The sequence below is a fragment of the Peromyscus eremicus genome, chromosome 18 (assembly GCF_949786415.1).
Source record: "Peromyscus eremicus chromosome 18, PerEre_H2_v1, whole genome shotgun sequence".
Lineage (NCBI taxonomy): Eukaryota > Metazoa > Chordata > Mammalia > Rodentia > Cricetidae > Peromyscus > Peromyscus eremicus.
The window spans coordinates 4,931,107-4,941,551 of record NC_081434.1 but is presented as its reverse complement, the minus strand read 5'-3'; the positions used below and the strand labels follow the sequence as shown (position 1 = coordinate 4,941,551).

General features: G+C 43.6%; 1 protein-coding gene across 1 annotated transcript; it reads right to left on the bottom strand.

Moving 5' to 3' along the window:
• Nucleotides 1–452: 452 nt before the first annotated feature.
• LOC131895070 (eukaryotic translation initiation factor 4B) lies at nt 453–2,412 on the bottom strand. The gene has a single exon (XM_059245483.1). The coding sequence runs from the start codon at nt 2,388–2,390 to the stop codon at nt 555–557; it is 1,836 nt and encodes a 611-aa protein (XP_059101466.1). The 5' UTR covers nt 2,391–2,412; the 3' UTR covers nt 453–554.
• Between the last annotated feature and the right edge of the window lie 8,033 nt (nt 2,413–10,445).

Sequence of the window (10,445 nt, the reverse complement as noted above, 5' to 3'; positions counted from 1 at the left end):
GCCTGTAGACTCACTCCCAATTACCCCCTTGGGGGGTAAAAAACAAAAAACAATTCCCCCTAGGCTGGCCCCAGCTAAGTCAGAATTAAAGTAGAAGGACTGGCAGCCTCCTGGAGACTAAAGAACTTGAGAGACTAAATCTACCTTTCCAAGGATGGGAAATTTATTCAGATGATGTTCGGGAATTCATAGGTACCACCACAGAATAAGAATTAAAAGGCAGACATCTCACTCTTCCTTGTACCTTTCTCTACTGCCTCACTGTCACTACATTTCTGCTGAATGGAGCCCCAGGTAGCCGCTTGGTATCAGAACACATCACAACTTCCCCATTCAAAAGCGGTAGCCACATCTCTGGCTACAATGGTGATTCTCCAGTTACTTCAATACTTTAAAAGGCTGCAGCAGCATGCAAAACAATTTCATTTCATTAAAAAAAAGTTAAGAAGGTCTTCAGGAGATGGTGAGTTTTATTTTTCTTGTCTGGATAGAGGTTTGATTTGCTCTTGAATGTTCCGGGGTGGAGACTAGAAGAAAGCACAGCATGTGGAGGTCTACTCAGTGTGGTCGTCTCCCTCATTCTCATCCTCACCATCCACGGAGAGAGCAGCATACTTGCTTGCAGAACTGAACTTAGAGGCTGGATTCTCCTCAGATTTCTTTGGCTCAGGTGCAGATCTGGAGTCTTGATCTTTTTTGCCATCTTTCCTATCCAACTCCTTCCAGTGGTCTTTGTTCCCTCCTTCTCCAGGACCACGACTGGAGGTCCCAGTTTGGCCTTTTGAGACACTCATCCCATCTATTTTATTTTCATCTTTCCTCGATGGTCCGTCCTCAGAGGGCTGAGTTGGAGCCACCTTCCCTCCACCACTTGTAGGGGACTGCTGCTCTGTGTCTGAGCTCTGAGATCGAGCAGGAGGGTTAGAGCTTCGCTTCACCCACGCATTCTCCTTTGGTGGAGGGGCTGGCATTACCTTTAGAGGCTGATCAGGTTTAGGAGGTTTGGAGGTTGGAGAGTGACAGTCTTCTTCTTTATTGAGGGTTTCATTTTCTAGAGACTTCTCACTCTCTCTCCTGCGTGTATTTCTGCCAGATGTGGCTGAGGTCCCAGTCTGCGATGACTCACTTCCTGTCCTCGACCGTTCTCTTTCCTGAGTTTCTTCACTTCGCCAACTTGGGTGTCTCTCCCGTGGCCGGCGGTCTAGTTTCGGCTCCTCCAGCTGCCGCTGCAACTTCTCCTGCTCCTTCTGCAGCCGTTCCTCAACTTCTCGCTCTCTAGCAGCCGTGTCCACAGGTTTCGCCCCTCCAAAGATAGAAGCCGCTCGGCTGGACTGGGAGGTGCTAGCAGAGGAATCATCTTCCTTAGGAGTACTCCGAGGCTTTAGATTCAGTTTGGGTCTTTGAGGGGGACCTCTGTCATCGCGCCTATAGTCGTCCCGAGAGTAATCATCCCTGGAGCTCCATGATCGATCGTCCCTTCTCTCATACCGGTCTTCATAGCGGTCCCCACCTCCTCTGTAGTCATCATCCCTACGGTAGCCACTACCAAATGCTCTCCTGCCACTGCCTATCCTGGAGTCATAGCCTCGGTCATAGTCTCTGCTGCCTCGGTCATCATATCGATCCCGGCCCCCATAGCGGTCCATATCTCGACGTGGGCCGTCCCGGTACCCATCCCGGTATCCATCCCGGTACCGGTCTGAATCGTAACGATCTCGATACTTGTCTCCAAAGCTATCGTCACCTCTTCTGGGCGGGTAGTCATCAAAGCTGTCGGTGGCAGGACGGGCCCTCCAGTCTGTGTCTGTTTTGTCAGAATCCCGATTTCTATCTCGACCAAAAGAGCGATCATCCCGGTCTTTATCCTGTGCTTGATCAGCAACGTCCACTCGAATTCTCCTGTTACCTAGAGACTCTTCATTGAGACTCAGAGCACTGAGCAGAGAATCCAGGTCCTCAAACTCTGCATAGCCAAAGCCTTTCAACCTGTCTGGATTGCTGGGTTCACGTGGTAAGCGTACAGCGCTGATATTTAGTCCTCTAAAGAATTCCTTAATGGAGTCTTCTGTCACATCATAGGGCAGGTTCCCCAGGAAAGCAGTGTAGGGTGGCGATTTGGGAAGACGGCTCCGGTCGATATTGGGTTCCCGAGCAGCCCGTGGAGCAGTGGGAAGGATGGATCGGTCAATTGGAGGTGCCCTGTACACATCGTCATCGTTACTGTGCCAGGTTGTTGACACATCTCCTTCCAGATCGTCTGTTTCATCAGCCCAGCTGACTGGTTTGGGGACATAGGTGCTTCCTCCACCGGTACCCCCATCCTCAGCTAGAAAGTCTGTTAGGGAGATGGTCTTCCCCTTCTTATTCTTCTTTTTTGCTGAGGCCGCCATGTTGGGAGAGGGAGAGAGAACGCAAAGGCGGAGGCATTTTCTTAATTGGGGTTCTCTCCTCTCAGATGACTTTAGCCTGGGTCAAGTTGACATGAAACTATCCAGGATAGACTTGATGCAATCTCAATCAGATACACAGCAGAACATCTTGAGTAGAAAATGATTATTTTATTCCAAAATTTATTTGGAAATGCAAAGTAGCTATTATAGCCAAAACAACGCTTAAAACCAAGCAATGATTTGGATAATTTGGACACCTGACCTACAGACTTGTCATAAAAGCACAGAAATCAGGAGTTTGCTACCCATATACAAACAGATTTATAAGTCAGTAGAACTAAACTCAGTCCAGACACAAGTTCACTCATTGTGGATCAAATGATTTTCAACAAAGGTGTAAAAGTATTAGGATAGAAACAATAACTATCCTATCCAATGAATGGCGCTAAATCATCTGTACTACATGGCCCCGCCAAGTTCACTTCAGTTTGTACCTCAGAAAATATTTTGATATGTGAATGAAAAGGGGTAATCTCTAAATATAATGGCTAAAGTAATGAATTTCTTGATTGCGAAACTCAGTTTTGTTAATATGGAAGAAAATACAAACTAATGGTTGACGTATATCTCACTCACACCAGTAACAACTCAAAGGCAACCTCTTGCAACCGTAGGAACACACATCTGAGAAAGTGAACTCTTGTAACCATAGGAACACACACATCCTATGAAAATACAGTGAGAACGTGATTAGAACTGGAATTTTATCCAAGAAGATCCATTAATGGCCAATAAGAACAAGAGTTCAGGCTAGAGCTAGAAGACCTTGAGTTTAAGATCTGTCTGGGATGCATACTGAGCTCAGTCACAAGGCTAGTAACTTACTGAGGTCCTGTCCCTGGGGTCACAAGGTAGGGTGGTTATATTCAGATATGAAAGAATAGAAAAGAATCATGTCAATTCATACTGTGCCAGCTCATACTTTTTGCCAATTTCATGATTAAATCTCAGAGTACCCTAGCTTTTTTAAAACTGAAAAATAAAAATCAACAGCTGATTTCCCACCCTCTAGTTTCTGCCTTTAGGTCCCTCCCTGAGGGGAGGTCTATGAAACGCTACACATGATCAAAAGATAGAAGTAATTCGGGAATTACCTTACTCTATATGAGAGCCCTACCAATAATAACACAGCTTCTTATAGATAGCACTGTGTTTCCTCTTTCTTTTTTATCCACCTCTTCCTTCTGCACTCCACTTTTGTCTTAAATTATTTTATTAGATCTGAGCCCTCACTGGATGTTCTTCCATTTCTTAGTGGCCCCCACGGAGTTCCACAGATTTTATTTTTCCTCCAGTGCAACATTTTTTTTTCTGTCTCATATCTTTGCATTACTGAACCTGGACTTTTGAGAATTTGGTAGGATCCACAATTGTGTCTTTATTCAGCTAATCCATGATTCAAATTTGCATGAGGGCTGCAGAGATGTTTCATTGGTTGAGTGCCCACTGCTTTCAGAGGATATGAGTTTGGTTCCCAGTATCCACTTCTGGTAGCTCAAAAACATCTTTAATTCTACCTTCAAAGGATCTGATCCCCCTCTCCTGGCCTCCACAGGCACCCACACACAAGTGCACACAAAGATAAACAGACGCGAAGGCACATACATGCAGAAATACATGATTTTAAAAAAAATCAAAGAAAAACAGAGAAAAGCTTCACAAATTTATATCAGAAAAGCATAGAGCAAAGTGATCTACCTTTTCCTAGGAAAAAGACCCTTTTCTGGATCATACTTCCATATATATTTGCTGCCCCTTGGCTGCCTATAGCTCAAAGTTAACTTGGCTTTCCCCTTTAGAATAAGAGCTTTGTCTTTTATTTTTCTTTTTGTTTTTTTACTATTAAGAATTTTTTTTTCATTTTACATGCTAAGCACAGATCCCCCTCTTCCATTCTCCTTCCCCTCCTGCCTCCCCCTCCCAACCCCCTCCATTCCCTCCTTCAAGAAGGTAAGGCCTCCCATGGGGAGTCAGCAGAGCCTGGTACATTCAGTTGAGGCAGGCCCAAGCCTCTCCCCTTGCCTCAAGGCTGTGCAAGGTGTTCCACCATAGGTAGTGGGCTCCAAAAAGCTAGCTCATGCACCAGGGAAGAATCCTGATCCTACTGCTAAGGGGCCCCTTAAGCAGATCAAGCTACTCAACTGTCTCACTTATGCAGAGGGCCTAGTCCAGTCCCGTGGAGGCTCCACAGGTGTTGGTCTAAATTCCATGAGTGCCCACTAGTTCGGTTTGGTTGTCTCTGTAGGTTTTCCCATCATGATCTTGATGCCTCTTGCTCATAGAATCCCTCCATGAGTAAACTGAGGATGGGGGGTGGACAATGGAAGGTAGGGGATGGGGGATAAGAATATAAGGGAATGGGAGGGTCGAGCTGGAACAGGGATGGAGTGGGAGAGCAATGAAAGAGATACCATGATAGAGGGAGACATCATGGGGTTAGAGAGAAACCTGGTGCTAGGGAAGTTCCCGGGAATCCACAAGGATGACTCCAGTTTAGACTACTAGCAATAGTGGAGAGGGTGTCTGAACTAGCTTACCCCAGTAATCAGATCAGTGAATACCCTAACTGTCATCATAGAGGCTTTCTCAAGTAGCTGATGGAAGCAGATGCAGAGATCCACAGCCAAACTCCAGACCGAGCTCCAGGAGTCCAGTCGAAAAGGGAATAAGAATGTTTTCTTATGAGATCTTTACACGTTACAGACAAAAAGGGTTTCTGGTGGTTTTTGTAGTACTATTAGTCTGAAATATATTTGCCAAAGACTTGCATTTAAACTATAGATTTGAGTGAAAAAATATATGGAAGACAGTTTACCCCATATACATAGGTGGTGACTTACTGACCAGGGGAAGACATTAGCATCCTACCAGTATGTTCTAAACATTTCAAGGGAAACAAGAGTAGGGCGGCATTAGTGAGGAAATGGGATTGTAGTCAACACACCCTATAGATTCTGAACATCTGAAATCAAAGCACGTTCCCTCCTTACCTTCCCACTGCATTTAATTGGCTGCTTTCTTCTTTCTCTGGGGAAAGGTGGGTGATACCGTGTTAACCCCGGCAGCACCTTCCAGCAACCCAGTGAGCATGGAATGGCACCAGGCTGAATTAAGTGTGATGGCTCTGCAATTGGGAGCGTGGTTTGCTGAGGACATTTATGACACTGCGTATTATGTGTGGACCGTCAACTCAGTTCCCAAGGTACTGTAAAATTAATACTATTTTCACAAAGACACCTGGACACCAAAGCCAATTGTGCGAGTGCCACATCCTTCATTATTTTGCTACGGTGTATTGGCTGTTACTATACATAGCATCACTAACGAACAGCAGTTTCATAGACTTGAGGAACTTTTTTTTTTTAAATCTTATGCATTCTTCTAAAAGGCCTAGAAACATAAGAAAATTACAACATAATTATATATCTTGTTTTACCTAAAAATGTAAAGATATTTCCCCCAGTACCTCAACTTTCTGCGTATGCGTCTTTAGTCATCCGCAATGGATGACTAAAGGGCAAGCATAATGTAGCTTGTAATTACTGTAAGGAAGATGTTAAGGGAACCATTCGAGAGAAAGACATGAAATACGGTGTGAAGTGAATCACGGTATGTTTTACTAAGGGAAAATAAAAAAAGCTTCAAAGAGTAGTTTGTGATTAAAACAAATTCTGTTATCTAACCAGATTGTCCTCCCCTCTTACCCCCCCCCCCCCCCCCCCCCGCACCCAGTGGTCTCTAGGGCTGCTAGTGAAGTTCTCTGTAACTTCCAGAATCACTATGATTTCTATTTCAGTTAGGTGTCTGGGGACTCTCATCTTCTCCTAGGTTTTACCACTGTGCAGAGGGCTCACTATTACTAGTAAAGCACCTCACTATCATCATGGTAACCCCGTCAGGGGATCAGAACACGAGTTTCCAGATAACTAGTGAAACCCTCTTAACTTTGAGCTGTAAAAGTATCCTAGAAGTGCAAATAACATTTCCACATAAGGATGCAAAGCGCTCTCCACATACACACGCGTGCAGTGTGGACAGATGCTTCCTACCCAGCCAGCCAGATGAAAATTGCACACATTTGGCTTGGAAAAATACAATGGAATTATACTCAGGACACTCACTCATCCTATTCATCAGTGCACAAAGTCATTTTCAGGCTATGCATATACATTCTATGGAAGTCACTCAAATTCCACTGGTTTCCCCGTTATTTGATACGTATTTAATCTTAGCCTTTTGAAGTGTAATTTGTAGTTATTTTTAAACATCAGCCAAATTCAAAAAGCCACACCTGAAAGCAGATTGACTTAATGCATACTTATCTAGCACCTGATGTTTGCTACATACTTCTTGATACCCAGGCTATTGGCAATTTGCATATTAGGGTTTATTTTATTCTAATAGTGTTGAATTAGTACAATGCCTCAAATATTAAAATATAAAAATGTATATCAGACTTAGATTCTGGACAGACTCAGGAGGGGTTAGCAGTAGGAGGAGGGACTCTAGATGTTCAGTTGTGTTCCCCTTCCACACAGCTCCGGTCCTGAAAGACGGAAGCTCACATGCATGCAAAGTCCTGGAAGTGTCTTTTCACATTGCATTTAAGTCACATAGCTACACCTGAAATCTGCAGTATTGTATGCTCCACCAACGGGGATGTTTTGGCTGGCCAAAGATGGCGGGAAGGTGAGAAACGTGACAAAACTGTACAGTTTGTCACACCTTAACTATCCCCATCAGAGCTCAGAGAAACAAACTTGAATAATCATCTATCACTGTCCCAGGGAATATGGTAAGTTAAAAATTAATATATACTGGCTGGAGACCTGGCTCAGTGGGTTAAGTGCTTGCCACACACCTGAGTTTGAATCTCCAGAACCTACATCAAACCAGTAGTGACAGCACACATTTGTCATTCCAGAGCATTTGCAGGGGCTCCAGGGACTTGAGCTGACTACGACAGCAAGGGAATGAAGCCACACACACACACACACACACACACACACACACACACACACACACCACGACAGAGACACAGAAACAGAAAGACAGGGAGACAGAGAGAGAAGCTGGGATCTGTTGGACTGAGCTCTGTGATGGAGAAAACACAGCACCTTCGAAACTAAACATGTTTATTATATACTTCTGAACAGAGAGGCAGAGTTATTGGAAACAGCCAAACAAGGAGGTGTTGTCGTTATATACAGATAAACAGGGAGGCAGAGTTATTATACACAGCTGAACAAGGAGGCAGGTTTAGCTAATCTCAGTAGGTTTGGTCTCTGCAGGGGATCAGTTTTCAGGCCACAAATATCTGGGAGGAGGAATCTACAGTGGGCATTTTCTTCACACACTATCAGCATCCATCTACACACAGACAAAAGGTAGGCTTTGCCATGCCTCTGAACCTCACCCTGGTGGGAAGGCTTTGATATTTTCTCATGGATCTGAGGCCACTCTTGCTGGCATGGCCATGCCCATGTCAACAACACACACTCACTCTGGACTTCATTCACTCAGTGATTCCTCTGCTGCCCACATGGGCTCGCTAATGAGATAAATAAGCATCAGAAAACAACACAGGGACCCTGTCCAAGCAAGGTACAATAGGAGGACAGACACCTGAGGCTGTCCTCTGACTCTGATAGGTATGCCATGGCACTTGCACCCTTGTTCTCTTTCTCTCTCTCTCTCTCTCTCTCACACACACACACACACACACACACGTAAAAAAAAATACTCCTTCAGTGTTGAAATGAGCAGTGAAATTTTGTTTGTTTTTTATGCCAAGTCTCAGGTTTATTCCCAAATACTTGCTGATAATTAAGGGGTGGGGTGTCAAGCCCCAGTGATTTTTATAAATGTCTTTCAGAGAGTTTCCAGTTTATGAAAATCCTCCCATTATTTTCTCAATATGTGCCTACATTAAAAAACATCTTCCTGTCTCAGAGACTTTAGAAAATCAATTCCATCAGACAAAGGCAGTTCTAAGGAAATCAGCTGTCACAGTCCTTACAGATAATACACCCTTCTCATTCTGGCTACTAGCTTGACTGATGAACTCTGTTCTCTGGTGATTAAGTAGACACAGCCTATGCAAACAGTCCTCTTCCTCCTGACATCTGAGAAAACAGTAGTGTGGTGGTTTGAATCAGAATGGCCCTATAGGCTCATAAATTTGAATACTTGGTCCCCAGTTGAGGGAACTATTTGGGAAGGATTAGGAGGTGTGGCTTTCTTGGAGGAGGTGTGTCACTGGTGGTGAGCTTTGAGGTTTTAAAAACCCATATCACTCCCAGTTAGTGCATTCTCATTCTCTCTCTCTCTCTCTCTCTCTCTCTCTCTCTCTCTCTCTCTCTCTCTTTCTTGACTTTTGCTTATTGATCAAATGTCATCTCTCAGCTACTGCTCCACTATCATGCCTGCTGCCTTGCTTCCCATCATGACAGTCATGGACTCTAACCCTCTGGAACCATGAACCTCCAAATTAAATGCTTTCTTTTATAAGTTGTCATGGCTATAGTGTTTTGTCATAGCAATAGAAAAGTAATTCAGACAAGTAGCTTTAGGATCAGCGATTTGACAAAGGCATGGGGAATAAATACTCTGCCTTTTTTTAACCTTATATTTTCAGCGCCCCAATCTACCTGACACACTCAATTCATTGGCCAGACTACTATCGCTTCCCATGACCTCCAGGCAATCAAACCATGACCCTCTTTATTACCCAGTAACTTCCTATTGGCTTTTAGTCTTATACATTTACTCCTTAATGCAATTGCAGAATTCCTTTGTGTACAACTGCATTACTCCCAAACAGCCGCACTAAATGGAAAAAAGAAAAATTATACCTTGGCTTATTTCTCAGGCTTGAAATCTGTGCCTCCTGTTCATAATCTGTTAAATAATACACTTTTAAAAGCAACTCCTGGCTTTTGGTTAAAAACAAATTTAACTTGTTCCTTTCCCAACCAATCTACTATGGAGAATTCAGCTATTCCTCTCTCCTTATAACATTCCTTTATTTAACCAACTTACATTCAACCGATAAGTAAACATGCATACATTTCAATAAAAAACATCAATGGCGTTTTTTGGTTTTTGTTTTTTGGTTTTGTTGTTGTTGTTGTTGTTGAACAATGTAGGAATCCCTGTTAGTAGAAAGTCAGTGCCTAGCGGCTGATATTTTATGATACAGGACAGAGGACTAGCCATACCATACCTTCTGTTCACTTTATAGCCCTGTGGAATGTTGTGTACTATACCTGTACATTAGGGGAAGATTTGAGTGGCCTAAATTTAATTACAAGAAACATAGACTGGAAGGAAGGCATAGGGGAGGATAATCGGTTCAGACCTGAGGCTGAGCCCTTCACACTCCTTAATTCGTGTTAAAGTTATCATTGGAATCCCATCACAATCCCCAGATGCTGCCACATGCTGCTTCCAACACAACCAATCCAAAAGCATGAACCACTTCTACTTATAGGCAGCATTCTTATCCCCAAACTCACCCCACTTCACACCATCTTACCCTGCTTATCTCCAGCCAATATGGATTCAACATGACCAACTCCCTGCTTTCATCCCCAAATTTTCATGATAAAATACCCACTCTAGATTGGGTATATAGTTGGGTTAGCAGAGGACTTGCCTGACATGCACAAGACCCTCAGTTTCATTTCTAGTACCAAACAAAGCCAGCACGGTGGCACATGCCTGTAGTTCCAGGACTCTAGAAGTAGAAGGAAAGGATTCCAAGTTCAAAGTCATGTTAAGCTACAAAGCAATTTCAAGGTTTCTTAGACTACATGAGACCCTGTCCTGTAATATGAGTATTTTCAACAGCTCCTTGCCCTCTGAAAGTTCATATGTGTGAATTCTAATCCACAATTAACTAGTTAGTATTAAGACTTGAAGGTCTTTGGAAGATAGATGAGTACGTCATGATCAGACAGCCTTCATGATTGGTATTAGTGTACTTACAAAGAA